Source organism: Natrix helvetica (genome assembly GCF_964273705.1).
Source record: "Natrix helvetica genome assembly, chromosome: 1".
Taxonomy (NCBI): domain Eukaryota; kingdom Metazoa; phylum Chordata; class Lepidosauria; order Squamata; family Natricidae; genus Natrix; species Natrix helvetica.
The window spans coordinates 129,635,948-129,659,599 of record NC_138548.1 but is presented as its reverse complement, the minus strand read 5'-3'; the positions used below and the strand labels follow the sequence as shown (position 1 = coordinate 129,659,599).

Below are 23,652 nucleotides of genomic sequence, written 5' to 3'. Positions count from 1 at the left end.
TTCAGTTTCATGCTAGATTAAAGAGCATATTTCCTTAATGGGGATGATGCCCAACATCTGTGACTTCCCCATTTCAAAATGCCTATTTTATTAGTCATGTCATTGCGACTAATCAATGTACAAGCTTTCTATTTATTAATCTAAGTATATATCTACGCACATCTTCTTTCTTATTCTTGCTGACTCCTGTCTGGAAGCAAGCAGAACTATAGGCTGGATTAGGAAAAAAAAATCCCAGAAGAAGTGGTGGCAAATAAATGATGTACTCTTGCTAAAAAAAATCTTCATGGACTCGTGCTTATTTATGATCATCAGGGCTTGAAGTATATTTAGCTTTTTGAAAAGAAAAAGATCTGTACTGTTTACCATTCTTAATATCTGTAAAAGAAGGAAAAAAATAGAATTATGTTTCTGGTGTAATAGGACGTCTTTGTTAACAAAGATTTATGATTGGGGTGCAGAGACCTGGGAGTACCAATCGAGGTAGCACTTTGACAGAGACTAGAGCAGGCATAATGAAGATTTATTTACATCTCCGCTAAGGAGATACATGTGTATTTCTAAGTACAGCGGCCTTTTCTAAATGGCACTTCTACTCATAAAATTAGACTACTCATATGATAATATGCATTGTCATTTTCAGTCATGTATATTGTCTCTGAAAATAAGGTGTAAAACACTATTATATCTGATTTGTTTTACAATGGCGAGTGCTATGTGGAATTAAAAAAATATTTTATTCAACTTAACTACAACTAAAGGTTTATATATAATAAAATTTAATAAAATAAGTTATATACAAGAGACTATATACTGTATATATATGTGTATGGACCATCTACATTTATTCAAATAATCTCTTTACAGTGATCTCATAAATTATAATAATTAGCGTCTTCTGGGAGAGGGTGCGGTTTATAAATTAAATAAAAGTTAAAAGTTAAAGTTAAGTCTAGTACATGGTTGATCTAGATACACTGTACATTCTAAATAAGTTATCTTGATAGAAGGATTTCTTATGCCAGTGGTCTTACATTTATTATTCCTTTGAGTTAGTGTTCACTCCTTGTGACTACCTGAACAAGTCCATGCAGCAAAATCTCTTGCCAAGATTTTGGAAGTGGTTTGCCCTTGTCTACTTCTTATGACACAGAGGGAGTGACCGGCATAAGGTAACCCAGTGATTCTAAGGTGGGAAAAGAATTTGCAGTCTTCCAATGTCTCACCTGGTATCCTAACCAGTACACCAAATTGATCTTCTTGGTATGTTTTAGCCTTTCTAAGTATAATAGAATATTCCTGACTTCAAATTATTATTTTTAACTTCCTTTTACTTCAGATCCAGACACAAGGATGTGGAATTTCAGTCTTGAAGACTATGGCAATCTCAGTAAGTCATTAGTCAGTTGGAATTCTGTTTTGAAATCCTCTAAATTTGGAAGAGTTTAGCAGAGAAATGTAGTTTTGGAAAGTGTATGAGATGATTAATACCATTAGCTTAATTAGTGGTGGAAATCATTTATATTCATCAATTTATTCAAAGATACATACAAATACTTTTATCTATAAAGGAAAGTTATATTCAAAGAAACAGAACCATAGTTTTGAAAAATGGATAGTTTAAACCAGGGGTGTCCAAACTTGGGAACTTTAAGACTTGTGGACTTCAACTCCCAGAATTCCCCAGCCAGCATGGCTGGCTAGGGAATTCTGGGAGTTGAAGTCCACAAGTCTTAAAGTTCCCAAGTTTGGACACCCCTGGTTTAAAATGACTTCAACAGTTTCGTTTAACTAATCGGAAGTTTACCAGCCTTATAAAAAAAAAACCCAGAGGTTATAGCTTAATATTTCAAAGAGGCGAGACTGCAATATTGGAAAGTTTCAACTAGCTGTAAAGTTTTATTTTTTTAAGTGCTATCCAAATCATAAAACAATGCTGAATTCAGAGTAGAGTAACTGATTATGATACCTTTTCTTAGCCTCCTCAGTGGGCAGTGGTGGGCACTGATAATAATCTCAGACCTGTTCTGTTTTTCTTCAGCATTTGAAAGTCTCTGGTGTGTCTTCGATCCTTCTCTTTTCCATTCTTCTTGGGAGTTGATGGTTTTATTCTGATTATCTGTTTCGTCTTTCTTTTTCTCTTTTTTGAAATCTGCGTTTTATCCCCAGTGGAAAGAGTAGAGCAATTTCCCTCCGTCTCTTTGACATCCCTGGAAGGAATGGAGAAAATGACCAGGGGTGGAGAATCATCTTCTGCTAGTCAAAATTCTCAGCTGAGAGCCCTCTTGAAGACATGTACCGGCTGGCAGAAACCATCAGCAACCCTCAAAGGAAGATGCGTTCTGATTTCCTATTCTCGGTTTGAAGTAGATATTGGCTATGCTGCCAACATCGTAGGAGTTTTCAAGCAAGTGAATTCCAGGATTTATGGTGATTAAGACAGCTGTTATCTGAACTTGAACAGTACAGCGGTGGTTACTATATCTTGATATAGTCTTTGTTTCTGTTACTTAGAAAACTACTAGAACTGATTAAAAGCCATATGAAAATTCTAGTTTAAGTTTGCATTTGTGATACTGTTTTTGAAGTCTGGTTACTTCTCATAGTCCCCCCCCCCCCCACTGTATTGCTTAAAGCCTGATGTTTGTTCATTCCTATACTTACCCAGATTCTTTACTATGATCCTTGCAGATATGAAGACCAGAAAATGGAATTTCTTACTGGAGGATTACCTAAGACTAAGTAAGAAATGTTCTCTTCTTAGTGTCCACATATTTTTGAAAGACTTGTTTTATTTTATTGATTAAAAAGACATATGTAGCCACCCACCTTATGTAACATAACTCTGGTCGGCTCACAAAATACAGTTCTTAACATGTGCCTCTAAAGTAGAGATAACTGGCATAGTAATGCATTTTGCTGGAATTCTCTGATTCTTTAGTTGAAAAAGATTGCTTACAACTTTCACATGATGGCACTAGAAGCAATTACTATGATTGACAGGTTAATTTTTTAAAAAAACTTCTTTTTATAACATAGGAGTCCTGTCTAGGAAGACTTTGATGGGGATATTTTGACTAAATTTTATTCCAAAGTCGTTCCAAAGTTACTCTGCTTCTCTTCAGTTCAGTTTGAAACAAGGCTGTGCATCACCTTGAAACATGTCTTGAAAACAATGCAGTTGTCTGCCAAAGTTGGCACAGTTGCTAATGAGTCTTCTGCTTCTGTGTGGGCTGACTGGAAAGGCACCATTGCAGGAGTCGTGAAAAATGGTCTAGAGGAGTCAAATTGCTGAACTTGATAGAAATATGCCAGCTATTGCTTTGGTGTGGAAGAGAAGACAATACATCATTCAGGCTATCCTTGTTTTCTTGAAAATGTTATCTACCCAATTATTTAGAATTAGTTCAATCCAGTGCACACTTTGCTTTCGCTGCTCTGTTTAAGTAAGGAACTGCGTGAACATCATCTATTTAAACAAGCTAGGGCTTTGTGGCTAGGGATGTAAGTATGGGAAATTGGTTTGATATTCTTTTGGTTGCTTCAATGCATTGTCTTGGATATGTTTCATCCTTTTACTATGAGTATCTCATCTCATCTCATCTCTCTCTCTCTCTCTCTGTCTCTCTTCCTCCATCCATCTATCCATCTATCTCTATCTCTCCATCCCTCTTTCCCTCCCTCCATTCTGTCTCTATATTCAGCTATGCACATTTAGCTATTACCTAAATTGCTTCATTGTATTAAGATAAAAGATCATTTGGAACAAGAAATAAAGCATCTCCTGAATGAATCACTCCAGCTACTGAGACATTCTAATTTCCTTCTCTTTTGCAAAGCAGTAAAAAGAGTGTAATAGCTGCAGTTTGCCAGCATATAATTCTAATGTGTGGCTTTCTGAGCAGCGTAACCTTATGGGGTCTCTGTTTCAGTAGAGACAGCCTATTTGTCTTGTTGTAGTGTAGTGTAGATAAAAGCAAAGGAAGCAATACTTAACTCTTAGCATATGTATCCTACAATTACAAATATAAATCTTTTCATATATTTATGTGCTTTTGGAATAAATGTCATTTTGTCTGGATAGTAGGAGGTCTAATCTGGCTACTTTAAAGAAATAAACAGCCTGTAGTTTGCTGTCAGTACTAAACCTCTTATGATAGACAAAGAGAATACAGATTTGAATTCCTGAGTAAATTGTCAGAATTACTTTTTACTTTTCAATTTCTGTATTCCAGGACTTTCATTTCTTTTGTCAAAAAAGGTTGAGAAATGTTCATTGGTTGAAAGGCCTAAGACAATGCAGCAATATTTTCATTGCTTAAAAGTAAATTGCTAGAATTAGGGCTTGACATAAAATAATGTTTGGATTTTGGTATCTTTCTGGCGAATTGTGTTTTCCTCCTCATTTGTAGCTGCCCTGCTGAAGTTAAGAATATCATTCATGAAATAATTTGTGGTGGTTTGGAATCCTTTCTTAATTGGGTATTCACTTACACCTATACACTTACACTTCACACACACACACACACACACACACACACACACCAGTGAACTGAGATGAAGAGGCATCTTTGTGCTGATTTTCAGTTCATAAATTATAACAACCTTTAATCTCAGGTTAAAGGTTGCTAGCTGACCAGAATTGCTATATTAGATTTTATAGATTTTCTTTTTTTGACCAATCGGTTCTGTCTATATTCTTTCCAGTGGAACTAATAAAGAGCCTTCCAGATGTTCAGCTGAAACCACTACCCAAACCAGTAATAATGGCCTTTGTGACGCAATTTGAGAAATCTCTCTCAAAAGCAGCAGATCCCCCGGAAGCAGACCTTGTAGGAGTGGATCCTAAACTTGTGACAAGCCTTCTGCCATTCCAGAGAGAAGGCGTAGAGTGAGTCAAGTCCTCAGTCTTTTCAGAGAGCATGTCTAACCTATGTTGGCCCTGACAGACTTAGAAGCAACACCCTTGCCTTTTTGTTTTATCCCCTACAGTTTTGCTATCTACAGAGAAGGTCGTTTGCTCCTTGCAGATGACATGGGTTTAGGGAAAACTATCCAGGCAATCTGCATCGCTGCTTATTATCGAAAAGAATGGCCCTTGCTGGTGGTGGCTCCTTCTTCTGTGAGATATACGTGGGCTGAGGTAATGTCTTCTTCTGCAGAGCTTTGCTTCTCAGTGGTACGGTAGCTTTTATATTCTGAAAGATGGTGGGGGGGGGGGGGGTTTCCACTAGCTTCAAATCTGATAAAACCATAGGAAAGTGCTATCCTTGAATACTGTTCCTTTATTTCTGTTTTGTTTTCATTAATTATTTGAAAAGGTCAGTAATTTTATTTTGGGTTTTCAAAATAGATGTTTGAAAAGTAAGGGGATATTATTTCACCTTTTTGAGTACGTTTTAAGAACAGCTCAAGGGTTGCTTTTTTTTTTATCATTGGCCTTTCCATTCTGCATTTTGGACTTACCTGCTTTTAGAAGAGTGACCTGAAAAATGTTACATGTTATAGAAGCTGTGGTGGCGCAGTAGTTAGAATGCTGTATTACAGGCTAACTCTGTCCACTGTCAGGAGTTTGATCCTGACCAGCTCAAGGTTGACTCCGCCTTCCATCCTTCTGAGGTCAATAAAATGACCCAGATTGTTGGGGGCAATTATGCTAACTCTGTAAACCACTCAGAGAGGGTTGTAAAGCACCATAAATCTAAGTGCCAAGTGCTAAGTTACATATCCCTGGCTTACGGCTTAGTATTGTGTGTAAATAAGACCACTGTGACTTGTTCAACAAATCATGATTAAAACAAATTGTTGTTATGCAAATCATCCTTATCAGGTTGAACACTTTGGATGGAACGCCTTATGGCAATGGGAGCGCCCGCCACACCCTTTTAGCCCCAATGCAGATTGGGGCATTTCTGTGAAAATGTCTGCATTGTAAGGCATGCTTTAAGACAAGAGAATGTGATATTTTAAGGAAACACTTATTTCTAGAAAGGGAGGAAAAACAAGAAACGAAGTCTCAAAACTAGCTTACCACCTGAAAAAGTAATGGAAGTGTATTATTATTTTTAAATGTTGCTGCTTTCAATTCCACATTTATTTTTTGACCAGCTTCAAGTATTTTTTATTTATTTTATATAAGAAAATTTATACGGCAGGCCAACTCATTCTTGGTGACTCCAGGCAGCTTACAAAGATAAAAGCCGAATGTAAAAAAACAATAAAAAGCAATGATCACTATATGATGCAAGGTAAATACAGTTAAGAATTGCATAGCAATTTGTGGACTTAAAAGTGAGCTATATAAATTATAACAAGTTTTTTTTTTAATTAGCTATAATCTTTAAGCTATTCAAATGGGGAAAAAATATTTTCTTTGCCTTTATTTTTCCCCTACTTCTTTAGGCTTTCCATAGATGGCTTCCTTCTCTCAACCCTGACACTATCAGAGTCATAGCAACAGGCAAAGACCAAGTCTCGGCAAAACCGATTAACATCGTCAGCTTTGACCTTCTCAGCAAGATTGAGAAGCAGCTCAAAACCACCTTCCAAGTTGTGATTGTTGTAAGTGGCCTTCAGGAGGTGTCCTGATTTTGATGGACTGTTACAGATAGAGGTGGAAAACCTGTTTCAGCATAATGGGAATAACATGCAGTTGCTTCCTATGCATAATCTGGATTTTAAAACTTGGCCCAGCTGTTGGTATCCTGATAGGATAACTCAGCTGAAAGTTAATATTTGCATAGGCTACGTTAATGTTTTATGTTAAGATTTGAATCTGTGTAATCACCATTTTCAGGTAACGTAGTTAAACAATTGTGACAAACGGCTTAAATTGATTGCTGAAAAAATAACTGTTAGCAACTTTTTTTTCGTATTTTTAGAAATATAAAAATTTATCTCTAGTTTACTGTAGATAAAGGATGACCATGAACTCTGTTCTTGTATTGTTGACCTTGCATGTTAGAAGTGTGTCCTGATCCTCACAAGATGTGCACAGGAATTGTTCTGTCTTACCATCAAAGAATGACTTCTTAGAAACTGACTGCGTGCCCCTGGTCAGTATCTTCATGTTAATACAGAATAAATACAGGTAGTTCCCAGTGATAGTTGTGACTGGGAACTCCGTTGCTAAGCAACATGGTCATAAAGTGTGACAGCACATGACCACAGCAACTTAGGGTGACAGTTGTAGCAATCCCCTGTTGCAGTCATTAATCTTGTACAGTTTATTAGGCACGATAACTTTACACAATCTCTATTTGCAACTTCCTATTGGCCTCTCCATTGTCTTCGTTTGTTGGAAGCCAGGAAGTCATAAGTAAGGATCACATAATCGCCAAACACTCTGACCATCATAATTTCAGGATGGCTGCCAAGGGCTCAAATCATGATCACGTGACTGTGGGAACCCTGCAACAGCTCCAACTTTGAGGACCGGCCCACTCCTCCTTCAGCTCTATTAATAACATTGAACAATCACCGGGTGAATGGTTGTTAGCCAAGGACTACCTCTTAATTAGGGCAACGTGTGAATCCCTCATATAAACAAATATGGTTTAGTGATGTTCTTGCTGACTATCTTGCAGAGTTCTGAGTTTGTATTTCACTGTGAAATAGCCCCCATGGAGTGCTCAGCTCTGCCATTTCTGTCTTCAATCCTCCCTCTGCTGGTGACTGTTATTAGCATAATCTTATCACTAATCAAGCTGGAGAAAGCAGGCATCTTAGAGTTGAAGCGGGGTCTATTATCCTTTCTCTGCATGGCTGCTTACTTGCTGAAATGCAGACAAGATGAGTACACTTCCAGAGACGTTTCCAATTTCTTCCTTGTCCTGAAGCTCCATCTCCTAACGGCACTCAGGAGAGAGTTCATTACCGGAAGGGAGCTCTCAAATGATAGGTTATTATCTACCTGGTGAGCCTTTAACAGCAAACCAGTTGGTTCCTAATTAGATTTCCTCCTTTCTGATATTTCTCATTAACCCCTTCATTTGGAAAGGTTGGTATAGCAGGGGACTGACAGGTATTCTGCATATAAGATGAGATCTTGTGATAACAAAAGAATAGTAATAGTTTAGAAGGGTTTTTCTTCCACTTCCCTTGTATCATTGGCTGCGATTGTTGATTGGAAAACACAGACTTGGGTGATTGTTATCAATGATTTACATTTCCAATAAATCACCTTGTGTTGTGTTGGTTTTTCATTCACCTTATTGCTGGGCCTATTGAGGTTGATCTATTTCTGGGCTCAAAACAGCGCATAAAATACTTCAGAACTATTTATTCAAAACCAGCCCCCAAAGCAGTTTTCCTACTGTTCAAAATTTATTGTGTTTCCATTTCTCCAATTTCAGGATGAATCCCATTTTCTCAAGAACAGTAAAACGGCTCGGTGTCGGACTGCAATGCCTCTCTTAAAGGTGAGTATATGAATTGTGAGTGTAGAGACTGTTAGGCCCTGTGGGTTCAGAAGCCTGGTGTGTGTGTGTGTTTTGGTTAGACACTTATGAGAAAGTTATAGATATCAAACATCAGCATTACAGATGCAACTCAAGAGTTAGAGCTTAAACATCCCCCTGAAGAATATACTGAAATGGCCTTGACTCTAAAGCCTTACCTCATTATACTTTCTCCCTGTGAACTAATGTAAGTAGGACACCAGATTTTTTTTTCCTATTCACAGATGCTCATTATGATTCTTTGACTCAAAAGAAAAGAATCAAAGGTTATTTCTTATGGGCAAGCACTCTTAGGTCTAAGTTCCGGTTTTTATGTTGTGATTAACATATGTTTTTGCCAGATGTATTGGATATGGAAAGGTTTTAAATAAAGTACTTAACTTTCTCCCGGTATTTGACGTGCAAGGTAGAATTTGGTGATGTCAGCTGCCTCGTGACTCACTACTTTTTCCAGCCAAAATAAAGGGTCATGTGGTAAGTCACATGGTTTGCTCAGTACCCATTTTTAATACTCATTGTGTGTCCCGGAATGAATCCCAGGCAAGTACCAAGGTACCCACTCTATATACTTATTTTGAAAAAATCTCATTTAGATGACAAAGAAAAAAAGATTTAATTATTAAGTTCTGAGATATGGATAGCAATTTCAGATACTGAAAAATTTCCTGGACAACCAGTCAGTCACCAAGCAATGTTTTTAAGCAAAATTAATCTAAATAATAATGATCCATCAATATTGGTTATCTTAGTCACTAACAAAGCTAGCCCATCTTATCTGGATTTTGAAGCTAAAGTGGATTGGATTTGGCTATTTGCATAGGAGGCTACTCAGAGCTTGTAGCTAGATTGAAATTTCTTTTTATTTCCCAGGAGGAAAAGCTGCCAAGAAAATGGCATAGTTGTGTCTAGGGAGTCACTTGAAATTAAATTTGACTTGGGAGGGTCTTTATCTTTTCCTCTTTATTTTCTATAAATATTGATACATTAATATTCACAAAATTATTATTCACCAATTAAAATGAAAACAAGTTCCTCTTCTAGGACTATTTAATATGGGCCTTGTAAATATTAAAAGTAATGTGAAAATGATGACATGTAATCAAAACTTGATTAAAAAGCAAGGTTGAAGTTTCACATTGAAACTGTTGAAGAGCAGATATGAAAATTGCATTGGGGAAAGGAAAATTGGCACCATTGTAGCATTAAAAGTTTCTCTTAACTTCAGGATCAGTTACACATTGATAGCTTCTTAAGATAAAGTGGTGTTTTTTATCATCCATTTTAAATATAATTTGCTAAGGAAAGGGCTTTTGAGCAGTGATATATAGACACTTTAAATCGGCCCATGTATAAAACATGGGCCTAAAGTCTAAAATTCCGTAAGTTTCAAAAGCAATTATGAACATAAATATTCTTGGTATATCCACTGTAGATTTCTCAATCATCCATGATAAAGTATTGATGCTCCCTTGCTAAAGATTTAGGCAGCTATATGAATGTTGTGAATGTATAATATAGTCTCCTGAGTTGGTTTCATATCCCAAATTGGAATATGAATCAAAAACAGCTGGAATTGGACAGGATCCAAATTGAATAAAATAAATAAATGCACTCTCATCATTGAAAATACAACTTGCACAGTTTGCGGCTGGCAACAGCCCAAATGCTCTAAAGTGCACATCTAGGCCATGCATAGATTATCTACCCACTTTTCCGTCTCTAGAACAGTTACTATCAAAAGTAATTATGTAGCTTCCAGATTATCTAGATCCAGAGTTTATCTCCTCTACTTCTGTATCCTGTTTTATTTTATTTATTTCAAGACTTACAGTATATGGCCTCCCAATTCACAAAAAAAACCCAACTCTTGATAGCATACAACAATGAAAACAAATTATCATATCCCAACAACAACAAAACATATTGGGGGAGGGAGCAATATGCACCAGGATATGTTATCATTCTTCTTCATCATCATCGTCTTATCATCATCATCATCATCATCATCATCATCATCATCATCATCATCATTTTTAATGGCAATTTGCAACAGAATATCCAAAATTTTATGTTCAATCTTTCTATAACTGTCTTTTCCTGTAGTGTGTTAAAGTTGCTTTGTTACTTAGAAGAATTGACTGATTGTCCTTTGTTAAATCAATCTCAACAAATACACCTACTCAAGATTCTTCTTCTCTAGATGCAGTGATCCTTCTTAGATGCAAACTGTTTAATGCATATCTAAAGTCAATGTATTGACGCCTTCCTTTGTTCCTAGGATAAAGTACAAAATAGATCAGTGGAACTTATGATTCTATTGCATTGGTACACAGAGGTGGTAGAAATTCTTACTCTGTAATCATTTATCATCGAGCTATAATCATATGGGTAATTCAACCTAGACAATGGTGATGAATATGGAATGTGAGTTTAATGCAGGTTCAGTGACCCAAACCTCTGGAGCCACATGTGGCTCTTTCATCCCTCTGCTGCGGCTCCCTGTCACTCAAAATATGCGTCACAACTGCCAATGTGTGATACCCGCCAGCATGCAATTTTTTGAGCTTTTCGACCCTTGGTAGGCCAACCATGGATAAATCCAAGAAAAGAATAGTTTCAGAAGAAAACAGAACATTTAATTCAACCACATATGCTAGTTCTGTGGTCGCGGAGGAAATAGTCAGGCATGGGAAGGGTTTTTTGGCTCCCGGTGTTTTCTTTTCTGTGGGAAATGGGTCCAAATGGCTCTTTCAGTGTTTAAAGTTGCCGACCCCTGGTTTAATGAATTTACAAGTCTCAAAATTTTCAGTGGCAAACAATTAGCGAAATTTGTACGAAGATGCATATTAATCAAACATTAAATTTTATTTTTAATGGTGTAATGCCACATTATGCAACTTTCCATTTCCACTGACTAAAATTCATCCACTGAAATACAGGAAATGATGGCTACTGAATTAGTTTTTCTCCGCATGTGTAATGGCAATGGCTTTGGAAAATATGAAGCCTGTGTGCTATGCAACTATAGAAAGAGCATTAATGTGGCTTCTGAAAGTGTGTTTGCAGCATTGGCTTACCTCTGAAAGTAAGAGCTACCATGAATCTGATGTCTGTGCGTGTGTGCGTATGCGCTTGCTTGCTCCAAGAAGTATTCTTTACTAGTCTGGAAACCTGAGAACTTAATGCTCGGTTTTATCTCTCAGAATACCAATTGCTGTTATTGGATAATTAGGGCTTTAATCTTTTTAAGGGCAGAAATCTTCTTTTAGCCAATGTATTCATGAATCTACTCATGGCTTTCTTTTTTTTTTCTTACCTACAGTTAAGTGCTCACACATATACTTTTATATACTCTCAATACTCTTCATTCTGTGTAAAGTTGGAACATATGTTGCTATTGAAAATCAAATGATAGATATTTTTGCATCCATTCATATTCAGGTCAAGTTTGGATGCCTTGTGGTGGTGGTGGTGCTGATGGGACACAATAATAGATTTTGGATTCTAACCTTGGGCTCCTTTCAAAGTTAACACTGTAGCTTTGTATCTATTTTCTTTTATTACAGGAATGAAAATCAGATCTAGTCTCCCAATTAGTCTTTCTTTTAAGAACAATTTCTGTATTAAAATGATTATCAGCTGTTTCCATGTGTCAGTTAGAACACCCTTGACTTTAAATGCCAAGGAGCTGATTAAGGCAGGAGAGATTGGCATCTGGAAGATGGCTGTAATTGTAGCTCCAGTACAATATGGATTTGAATAATCACCATGGTGCAAAGCACAGCAAATAGCATAGTAACCACGGGCTATGGAAATCTTTAAAAAACCCAGTAAATCACTGCATGGAAATAGGGCACTTTTGCCCCTTCAGTGGTTTTACTTTTTAAAATGTTCTTCATTTAGTCCTTTTCACTGTAGGTTGTTGGATAAGTTATGTGAAAGTAAGATATTCTGGTATTTATGCAATCTTACCACTAATACTATAGCCAACCTATTTGCAAAACAGGTTCAAAAACAAAGACTCTATCCATTTCCTACATTTAATTTTTGCTGTCAATTTATGTAGCTAAAAATTTTCCCCGAGTTATTTTTCAGTGCAATATATGCTATCACCTGCTGGCAGCGGCTGCTTTATTTCAATATAAATGAGATAAGCAATGAGGAACTTTGTAAGTGCTTTGGACTTCAGTTACCAGCATTTGATACTGATTTGATACCAAGATACCAGAAAGTCATCCCCTCCCTAGGACAAGTAGATCAGGTTTTTTATATATAGGGTAGTCTTTGTGTAGTGTCTACAATTGGGACTAGCAGCTCTGTCATTAAGCAGAGCAGTCACTAGGTGGAAAATCACATGACCATAGCTGCGTTTTCCTTTTCTCTACTCCCCAGCTCTTTGGGATGTTTATCCTAGCACTTGGATAAATAGCAATTAATTCTATTTACATTCATTGGAGAGGAAGGGATTATAAGAGAGTAAATGGATTCATAGTGGGGAATACACGTAGAAAGCAATGCACTGGCAGTGGCAGCCTGGAGCACATTATAAAACACCTGATATACTCCCCATGTGCTGCTTATTTTTTTGTAAACCTGTCCTCTTCAATGTGCAAAGGGAGAGAGGGAGGAGAAAACAGCTCAGGCACAGGACAACACATACTGGGTGTAACAGTGAGCCCATGACTAAGGCATGTGAAGATCATGTAAATTGTAAATTTATTTTTTCAGCATCACTGTGACTTTGAATGATTATTGCACAAGGCAATCAGTAAGTGAGGGCTACCTGTACACACGAATAACAATATTCAAAAACCAGAAGAGGACTATTTCCATTTTCTTGGATACACTTTTCCAGGAAAGATTCTGGAAAAAATAATCAAGCAACGAATTTGCGAACACCTAGAAGCAAACAAAGTAATAGCCAAAAGTCAACATGGATTTGTCAAAAACAGATCATGCCAGACTAATCTTATTGCATTCTTTGATAATTTGACAAAATTAGTGGACCAGAGGAATGCCGTCGATATAGTTTACTTGGACTTCAGTAAGGCTTTTGATAAGGTAGACCATAACCTACTACTAAATAAAGTAGAAGAATGTGGGTTAGACAGCATCACCACCAGATGGATTCGTAACTGGCTGACCAACCGCACTCAATGTGTAGTCCTCAATGGAACTGCATCTACATGGAGGGAAGTATGCCCCCAAGGCTCTGTTTTAGGCCCAGTACTCTTCAACATCTTCATCAATGATTTGGATGAGGGAATAAATGGGGAACACATCAAATTTGCAGATGACACCAAGCTGGCAGGAATAGCCAACACTCCAGAAGATAGGCTTAAGATACAGAAGGATCTTGACAAACTTGAACATTGGGCACTATCTAATAAAATGAAATTCAATGGTGAAAAGAGTAAGGTTCTACATTTAGGCAACAAAAACGGAATGCACAGGTACAGTTTAGGTGGTACCGTGCTCAATAGTAGTAACTGTGAGAGGGATCTTGGAGTTCTAGTGGACAACCATTTAAATATGAGCCAGCAGTGTGCAGCAGCTGCCAAAAAAGCCAACACAGTTCTAGGCTGCATCAACAGAGGGATAGAATCAAGATCACGTGAAGTGTTAATACCACTTTATAATGCCTTGGTAAGGCCACACTTGGAATACTGCATTCAGTTCTGGTCGCCACGATGTAAAAAAGATGTGGAGACTCTAGAAAGAGTGCAGAGAAGAGCAACAAAGATGATTAGGGGACTGGAGACTAAAACATGAAGAACGGTTGCAGGAACTAGGTATGTCTAGCTTAAGAGAAAGAAGGACTAGGGGAGACATGATAGCAGTGTTCCAATATCTCAGGGGTTGCCACAAAGAAGAGGGAGTCAAGCTATTCTCCAAGGCACCTAAGGACAGAACAAGAAGCAATGGGTGGAAACTAACCAAGGAGAGAAGCAACTTAGAACTGAGGAGAAACTTCCTGACAGTTAGAACAATTAATCAGTGGAACAGCTTGCCTCCAGAAGTTGTGAATGCCCCAACACTGGAAGTCTTTAAGAAGATGTGGGATAGCCATTTGTTTGGAATGGTATAGGGCAGTGATGGCGAACCTTTTTCGCCTCGGGTGCCAAAAGCACATACGTGCGCGCTATCACACGAACTCGAGTGCCGACCCACATAACGTAATGTCCCCGCTCACCTGTGTGGACCGTGCATTTTTGCAGAAGGCTTCCTCGCCACTCCCTGCTCTGGCTGCTTCCCCTTGGATAACACCCAGTGAGGGGAGAAGTTGCTCTGCCACTAACGGGCAGAGATTGGGGTGGGGGTGGGGGGATGCTCAAGTGTGCTCCTGTGTCAAAAAGCCTTCCCTTATCATTCTCCTGTGTAAAGATTGGGCCCTTTTTACAATGGCAGGTGTGAGTCCAGTTGCTAAATTCTCCCCTGCTATTAAAGAGGATCCTGGGCACTACAGTCAATAGACAAATGATGAAGAGAGCTGCTGGCACAGGGGAAAGAAAAGCAGCAAGGAAATAAGAAAAAGCAGCTTTTTTCCCTCAAGGTGGCTGCTCTGTCCCCCCCCCCCCCCCGTGCTAGCACAGAGGATCCTGCCTGGTCACTGCAGTCCAAAGGGAAATGAGGAAGAGACCAATCTGCATGAGGGAAAGACAAGTAGCAAGGAAATAAGGAAAAGCAGCTTTCCCCCCCTCAAGGTGGCTGCTCTGTTGCCCTTTTCTCCATTTCAGCACCACTCCATGGAGCCTGCCCCACCCCCCATTGCCCAGATCCTCGCTTCTCCCAAGCATTTCTTTGCCTATTTAATTTCCCCTCCGTAGCATTTTTCCATCGTGTTTTTTGCCGTTTTGGACAGGAAAACAAAGTTTGTGGGACTAAAAAAAACTCCTTTCAATCAATCAATTCCAACTTTGCGAGATCTCTTCCCCCCCCCCAAAGTTATAATTGATTGAAGTTTTGTTTTAGTCCCACAAACTTTGTTTCTCTGCACACGATGGCAAGAAACGCGATGGAGCTGGAAATCAGGTAGGAAAAGAAATGTTTGGGAGAAGCGAGGACCTGGGTGATGGTGGGTGGGGCAACCGCGATGCCCTAGCACTGAAATGGAGAAAAGGGCAACAGCAGCCAGTGAGTGAAAGAAGCCTCTTTTCTTCTTTCCTTACTGCTTGTCTTTCCCCCCTGCTGGTAGCTCTCCTCATTTCCATGTGGATTCAAGCAGGATCCTTTTTAGTAGCAGGGGGGAGGGGGGAACAGAGCAGCCAGCACGGGGAAAGACAAGCGGCAAGTAAAGAGGCTTCTTTCACTCGTGCTGGCAGCTCTCTCATATCCCTGTGGATTCAAGTGATCGGGCAGGATCCTTTTTAGTAGCAGGGGGGAGGGGGGAACAGAGCAGCCAGCACGGGGGGAAAGACAAGCGGCAAGTAAAGAGGCTTTTTTCACTCGTGCTGGCAGCTCATTTCCATGTGGATTCAAGCAGGATCCTTTTTAGTAGCAGGGGGGAGGGGGGAACAGAGCAGCCAGCACGGGGGGAAAGACAAGCGGCAAGTAAAGAGGCTTCTTTCACTCGTGCTGGCAGCTCTCTCATATCCCTGTGGATTCAAGCGATCGGGCAGGATCCTTTTTAGTAGCAGGGGGGGGGGGAACAGAGCAGCCAGCACGGGGGAAAGACAAGCGGCAAGAAAAGAGGCTTCTTTCACTCGTGCTGGCAGCTCTCTCATCCCTGTGGATTCAAGCGATCGGGCAGGATCCTTTTTAGTAGCAGGGGGGAGGGGGGAACAGAGCAGCCAGCACGGGGGAAAGACAAGCGGCAAGTAAAGAGGCTTTTTTCACTCGTGCTGGCAGCTCTCTCATAGCCCTGTGGATTCAAGCGATCGGGCAGGATCCTTTTTAGTAGCAGGGGGGAGGGGGGAACAGAGCAGCCAGCATGGGGGAAAGACAAGCGGCAAGTAAAGAGGCTTCTTTCACTCGTGCTGGCAGCTCTCTCATATCCCTGTGGATTCAAGCGATCAGGCAGGATCCTTTTTAGTAGCAGGGGGGAGGGGAACAGAGCAGCCAGCACGGGGGAAAGACAAGTGGCAAGTAAAGAGGCTTCTTTCACTCGTGCTGGCAGCAGGCAGGATCCTTTTTAGTAGCAGGGGGGAGGGGGGAACAGAGCAGCCAGCACGGGGGAAAGACAAGCGGCAAGTAAAGAGGCTTCTTTCACTCGTGCTGGCAGCGGGCAGGATCCTTTTTAGTAGCAGGGGGGAGGGGGGAACAGAGCAGCCAGCACGGGGGAAAGACAAGCGGCAAGTAAAGAGGCTTCTTTCACTCGTGCTGGCAGCTCTCTCATATCCCTGTGGATTCAAGTGATCGGGCAGGATCCTTTTTAGTAGCAGGGGGGAGGGGGGAACAGAGCAGCCAGCACGGGGGAAAGACAAGCGGCAAGAAAAGAGGCTTCTTTCACTCGTGCTGGCAGCTCTCTCACATCCCTGTGGATTCAATCGATCGGGCAGGATCCTTTTTAGTAGCAGGGGGGAGGGGGGGAACAGAGCAGCCATACTATACTATAGGGTTTCCTGCCTAGGCAGGGGGTTGGACTAGAAGACCTCCAAGGTCCCTTCCAACTCTACTATTGTATTGTATTGTGTTGTATTGTATTGTAAACTGACAAGTGCCCCTTTTCATCAGAAACATTTCATAGGAAAGCTCCTACATGAAATGACTGGGCTAAGAATAACACTAATCAATTGAGGGTTCCCTTTATTTAGCAGGAATCAAGCATCAGCTAACAGGAAAAAATGTTGAAAGGTACTCTGTTTTGACTCCTGTCTATCATGTTATTTGAATTTATTTATTTATTTATTTATTTATTTATATTTGATGCTTCTAGACCGCCCCCTCTCCCAAAAGGGACTCGGGGCGGTGTACAGTCCATACAGAATATAACAAAATACAATAAAAAGTAAATATGTACAGTGGCATGGAGGAGGTTAAAATGCAATTAAAAGAACTGTACAAAGCTATATAAATATAAAATTTTAAACCCTAAAATAGACACAATAAATTAAAAACCCCTAAAATAACCAGTTGATAATACATTTGCCAGGAGGGACAGTTGTAATTATGCCAGGCCTGCTAATCGGAACAGGTGAGTCTTCAATTTTTGCCGGAAGGAGCGGAGGTCAGTAGTAGTTCTAATGTCGGGGGGGAGGTCATTCCAGAGGGTTGGGCCCATCACAGAGAAGGCCCTACTCCTTGGTGTCCCCCGTTGGCATTGCCTAGTGGACGGCACCAGGAGAAGACCCTCCCTGTGTGAGCAAATTGGCCGCAGGGATGTATGTGGGAGGATGCGATCCCGCAAGTAACTAGGTCCCATGCCATGGAGCGCTTTAAAGATGGTAATCAGCACCTTGAAACGCACCCGAAAAACCACAGGCAGCCAGTGCAGCTCGCGCAGGAGAGGTGTTACGTGGGAGTACCTCGTTCTCCCCATCACAGCCCGCGCGGCTGCGTTCTGAACTAACTGCAGTCTCCGGGCGCGTCCCAAGGGCAGCCCCATGTAGAGAGCATTGCAGTAATCCAGGCGGGACGTCACCAGCGCATGAGTGACCGTGCGTAGGGCATCCCGGTCCAGTAGGGGGCGCAATTGGCGCACCAGGCGAACCTGGTGGAACGCCCCCCTCGCCACGGCTGCCACATGGTCATCCATTGACAGCCGGGCATCAAGGAGGACGCCCAAATTGTGCGCCCGTTCCACAGGGGGCAATTGTTCGCCCCCTATGGCCAGCGATGGAATCAGCTGGCTGAACCGAGGTGCCGGTAGCCACAGCCACTCAGTCTTGGAGGGGTTGAGTTTAAGTCTGTTGTTCCCCATCCAGACCCCGACGGCTTCCAGACACCGGGACATCACTTCGACAGCCTCGTTGGGGTGGTTTGGGGTTGAAATATACAGCTGAGTATCATCAGCGTAGCAGTGATACTCAACCCCAAAACCACGGATGATCTCACCCAGCGGCTTCACATATGTGTTGAACAGGAGAGGCGAGAGGACCGACCCCTGTGGCACTCCACAAGTGAGTGGCCTCGGGGTCGACCTCTGCCCCCCTGTCAACACACATTGCTTCCGGTCGGAGAGGTAGGAGCCGAACCACCGCAAAACGGTACCTCCGACTCCTATCCCCTCCAACCGGCGCAATAGGATACCATGGTCGATGGTATCAAAAGCCGCCGAGAGGTCTAATAGGACCAGGATTGAGGAACAACCTCTATCTCTGGCCCTCCAGAGATCATCGACCAACGCGACCAAGGCTGTCTCTGTGCTGTGCCCTGGTCGGAAGCCGGACTGGCGTGAGTCTAGATAATCGGATTCGTCAAGGTGTCGTGGGAACTGCTGCGCCACCACATTCTCAACAACCTTCGCTAGAAAGGGAAGGTTGGAGACTGGACGATAATTAGCTAGCTCCATTGGGTCGAGTGAAGGCCTCTTAAGCAAGGGCCTCACCACCGCCTCCTTCAAGGCGGTTGGTAAGGATCCCTCACCCAATGAGGCATTCACCAGGCCCAGAAGCCAGCCTCGGGTCACCTCCCAAGATGCCAGTACCAACCAGGAGGGACACGGGTCCATTAAACATGTGGTGGGTCGCAGCCGCCCACGCAACCTATCCAAATCCTCGGGGGCAACAGAATCAAACTCCTCCCAGGATGGTCTCACAAGACTCTCTGTTGGCGGCCCGTCTGGTCCACTGAGGGGGGCCCATCCGCTCCGGATCTGAGCGACTTTATCCTGCAGATATTCCCCAAACTCCTCTGCTCTGCCCTGCAAGGGTGCCCCCCGCGTCCTCTGTGACAAGAGGGAGCGGGTCACCCTAAACAGGGCGGCAGGGCGGTTATCCGCGGACGCAATAAGAGCGGCGCAATATCTACGTTTGGCCGCCCTTAATGCCACAAGGTAGGTCCGTAAGTAGGCTCTTACCTGTGTTCGATCAGATTCGGAGCGTGAGGACCTCCACCTGCTCTCTAGACGTCTCCTATGGCGCTTCATCACCCTCAGCTCCTCGGTATACCAAGGAGCCCGGGTGGGTCGCTGCCGCAGGAGAGGTCGCAAAGGCGCAACCCGGTCCAAGGCCCCAGCCGCTGCCCTATTCCAGGCGGCCGCTAGGTCCTCCGACCGAGCGCGGGTCAGGGCTACAGGTAATGGCCCAAGCTCCATCTGAAACCTATCCGGTCCATCAGGTGCTTGGGGCGGTACCAGCATGGACCGTCTGGTCCCGCCTCGCGGTGGGGGGTAGCGCCAGGGAAGTCCAGCCGGAGACATGAGTGATCTGACCATGACAGGGGTGTGACAGCTAAGTCCCCTATACCCAGATCACTCGTCCACTGCTCAGATACAAAAACAAGGTCCAATGTGTGGCCGCCTTCGTGTGTGGGGCCCTGAATTAACTGGGTCAGGCCCATGGCTGTCATGGAAGCCATGAACTCCCGAGCCATCTCAGACGCTGCTCCCGTCGACGGCAGGTTGAAATCCCCCATAACCACAAGTTTGGGGATCTCAACCGCCGTCTCCGAGATCAGCTCGAGGAGCTTGGGCAGGGCCGCTGATGTATAGCGAGGAGCCAAGTATACAATCAGCAAACCCAACTGCCTCCCTGGGCCCCATTTCACACCAAGGGACTCACACCCGGATATCTGAGGGACAGTGAACTCCCTCGGCTCTAGACCTTCCCGTATAACTACCGCCACCCCACCACCCTTACCCAGGGCCCGGGGCTGATGGAATGCACGGAAACCTGGTGGGCACATTTCCACGAGGGGTAAACCACCCTCGTGGCCCAACCAGGTCTCCGTTATCCCTGCAAGGTCCAGCTCCCCCTCAGAGATCAACTCATTAATGAGGGGGGCCTTGTTGGTTACGGACCTTGCATTGCAAAGCATCAGCCGTAGGCCCGGGCTCTGTAGTTCCTGACCACCTAGGTTGCGGGGGTTGGTACAAACGACCGGGCATAGCCAACAGCCACGGTCTCCCAACCGACCTTGTGATCTTCTCTTGTCCTCGCATCCCCCCCTCCCCGCGACCATTGTAATCAAACAACCCTCTGTTGGAATAACTTGTTCCTTCTCCCCCCCCCTCTCCGCTCACTTCCTTCCCGGACTCACCTGTCCGTCTGGCACTGGCACTGACTCCTCTCCCGGCCTGGTTATCACACACCCCCCTGCCTGGAACCCCTTAATAGCAATAAAAAACATCTAGATAAAAAGCCCCTCAGCCTCCGTTTCTTCCACCTCTCGGGGTTCGTAAACCCGTCATCAAGGCAGGCCCTTGAGAGAGCCAAGGGCCATACCTGCGAGAGAGGGGCCTCCCGCAGGCGGAGCAAGTCTGACCTCGAATAAATAGTTCGTTAAAAGTCCAATGGGATCAGGATGCTAAAAAGTTGATAGAAAGTTGATAAAAAGTTAATAAAAGTTGATAGATGATGAGTCGGGGTCTTAGAGGGAGGAAGGAGATGTTAAAATACTTAGATGGAGAAGAAGGGGGGTGGGAGTGATCGAATACCCTTAATTACATAGAATGACGAAGATGACCACAAGGTGAGAGACTGTTCAAGGTGTTCCATGGCAGGATGACCCAGAGGTGGGAGACTATTCACACTAGTTCCAGATGGTTCCAAAGGCTCCCACCCGATGTTCCAGGGTTCTCCAAAAATGCAGGGTGAAGTTTAGGGTAATCCTCTCTAGAAATTTACCACACTTCTTAGGGGTCCACAGGGACTTATAGTGAGCGTTTGGCGTCCCCTGCTGGCGTCGACAAGGCCTGGGGGGGTGGGGCATAGGGGCGTTGGGAGCAGCCAGGATATGATGGAAGAAAACAGCAGGAGTCCAGGCACTGGCGACCTTTCTTTCCCTCACCCGTCGCCATAGCTACCTCCAGTTAATCTCTCCCGGCTAACTCACCGCCTCCTGAATGTTTAAAGTATGATGCTACTAAGAGACTTAAAAGTGTTGTTTTGCATAAATGGCTTCCATATCTGAGTAAGAGTGCCTTGTCTACTGCCACCTGTTGAGTTGCCAGTAGAGGTAAGATTAAAGCAAGTGGGCACCTAAGTCCACCATTTCTGGCCCAGAAAGTTTTTCCCCTCCTCCTCATTGCTTGGTATAATTCACTTTTGTGACATTATTCCCATGCAGGCTGCCAAACGAGTAATCTTATTATCAGGAACCCCTGCCATGTCACGTCCCGCAGAGCTGTACACGCAGATTGCAATGGTCCAGCCAACCTTCTTCTCTCAGTTCCATGACTTTGGGGTCCGCTACTGTGATGCTAAACAGGTAATCTAAGTATACTTGTATGTCTGCCAGAAAAAAAGGCTATTTGGGAATAATAATCTTTGGAGAGCATTTCATGCTCTATATAGATTTAGCAAATTTGGTTTACAGATTCCTTTCTGTAGAGAGAATCACTTTTTACAGTACCAACTGGCTGTAGAATGCATGCACCTATAATTGCCTTGCCTTTTTTTTAAAAAAATAAAATGAAACCCTTAATGGAAATAAAATTCAGTCCTTCTTGAGCAAATGATAAAAGCTGAGAAGCCTTAGGAGTATCTGATCTTCTGTTGCCATGGTTGTACATCTTGTCTGTGAACTTTAAAAGTAAAATTCTAAAACTTAAAACTAAAGGTCTAAAAATTAAGAATTTGCTCCCCTAGTTTTCTGCAACACCAGAATTCATTAATTTAACCATCTTTCTGCAGCCATGGAAATGTTTGTGGTTATATTAGCTTATATTAGCAAAAAGATAAGTGAATTGCATGCCCTGAATAGACGAGGGTATATTGTTATTGAATTTTTGGTTATATTTCAAGCACAGTTATAAGAGATAGTGTTTTAAGGATATCGGAATCTAGCCATTATGTCAACATCCATAGATACATTCATAAAAGAGCCATTTTGGTTTAGTGGTGAAGGTGCTGGCCTAGAAACCTGGGGACTGAGAGTTCTAGACCTGCCTTATGCATGAAAACCAGCTGGGTGACTTTGGGTCAGTCATTCCCTCAACCCAACTCACCTCAGAGGACTATAGATGCAAGGAAACTAGGAAGCAGGAATATTAAGTATGCTTCCCACCTTCAGTTATATATTAAAAAGACAGCACTAGCACTAGCAAAAGCACTTCCTCTTATATACCGCTTCACAGTGCTTTACAGCCATCTCTAAGCAGTTTACAGAATTAGCATATTGCCCCCAACAATCTGGGTCCTCATTTTACCCACCTTGGAAGGATGGAAGTCTGAGTCAACTGCTGGCAGTTGGCAGTCATCAGAATTAGCCTACAATACTGCATTCTAACCACTGGACCACCACAGCTCTTATACATAATATAAATAATAAAATAGTAACAACAGTTTGATGTAATGGTTACAGCACCAGACTAGAAACCAAAAGACTGGGATTTCTACTGTAGTTCTGCCTTAGGCATGAAATTAACTGGGTGACTTTGGACCAATCACACTCTTTCAGCCCACCCCACCCCACCCCACAAGATTATTGCAAGGAAAACAGGAATGAGGAAGTAGTATTTAGTATGTTCACATAAAAAGTAATTAATAAGCAAAAAACCAAAATGCATGCTTCCCAGAATGGACCTGCCATTAGTTAGTGTGAGACATTAGCTAGTGTGAGGAAAAGGCATTTTTAGAATAGAAAAAGAAGGCACTCTGTGACAGGGATGGACTTGTGGATGCTTGTGGAATTTTTACTAGCACCCAATTCTACCACCCATCATCAAGTGTAACATAACAGCTTCATTGGGGCATTGGGTACCTTTAAGCTGATGCCCCTGTATCTGTGACCTGATTCTGATCATAGTTGGCATAGAAACGGTTCCTCCTTCATTCTCCTCAGCTATTTGTTTTAAGTAAGAAGCTTTTTTGTTGCTGGTTGTAAAGAGCCAGTAATCCCATTACACTTATCCAGAGATTTATTTGAATTAGACTTGCCAACAGGACTACAAAGAGACTGATATCCTTAGAATGCCATAAAGGACAAATGAATACTGAAGATCTCCTTACAATTCAAATGCAAGTCTTTACAATAGGGAAAGGGGAAGGGGTGTATATAATGTTTATTGGAAGTTTTAAACTAGAAGATAAAAACTAACACAAACTAATATGAAGAAGAAAAAAAGGAAGAAATACAAGAAAAGAAGAAAAGT

The 23,652-nt window shown here is 42.3% G+C and overlaps 1 protein-coding gene across 5 annotated transcripts in view; it reads left to right on the top strand.

The window, feature by feature from the left end:
* SMARCAL1 (SNF2 related chromatin remodeling annealing helicase 1) overlaps positions 1 to 23,652 on the top strand; it is a 36,960-nt gene that overhangs the window by 3,985 nt on the left and 9,323 nt on the right. For all 5 annotated transcript variants that reach the window (XM_081945571.1, XM_081945568.1, XM_081945567.1 and 2 more), the window contains 8 exons: positions 1,340 to 1,390; positions 2,170 to 2,430; positions 2,692 to 2,742; positions 4,708 to 4,891; positions 4,993 to 5,143; positions 6,403 to 6,561; positions 8,355 to 8,420; positions 21,627 to 21,767. In XM_081945571.1, coding sequence (XP_081801697.1) covers positions 1,340 to 1,390; positions 2,170 to 2,430; positions 2,692 to 2,742; positions 4,708 to 4,891; positions 4,993 to 5,143; positions 6,403 to 6,561; positions 8,355 to 8,420; positions 21,627 to 21,767 — 1,064 coding nt within the window. The remainder of the gene's footprint in view (positions 1 to 1,339; positions 1,391 to 2,169; positions 2,431 to 2,691; positions 2,743 to 4,707; positions 4,892 to 4,992; positions 5,144 to 6,402; positions 6,562 to 8,354; positions 8,421 to 21,626; positions 21,768 to 23,652) is intronic.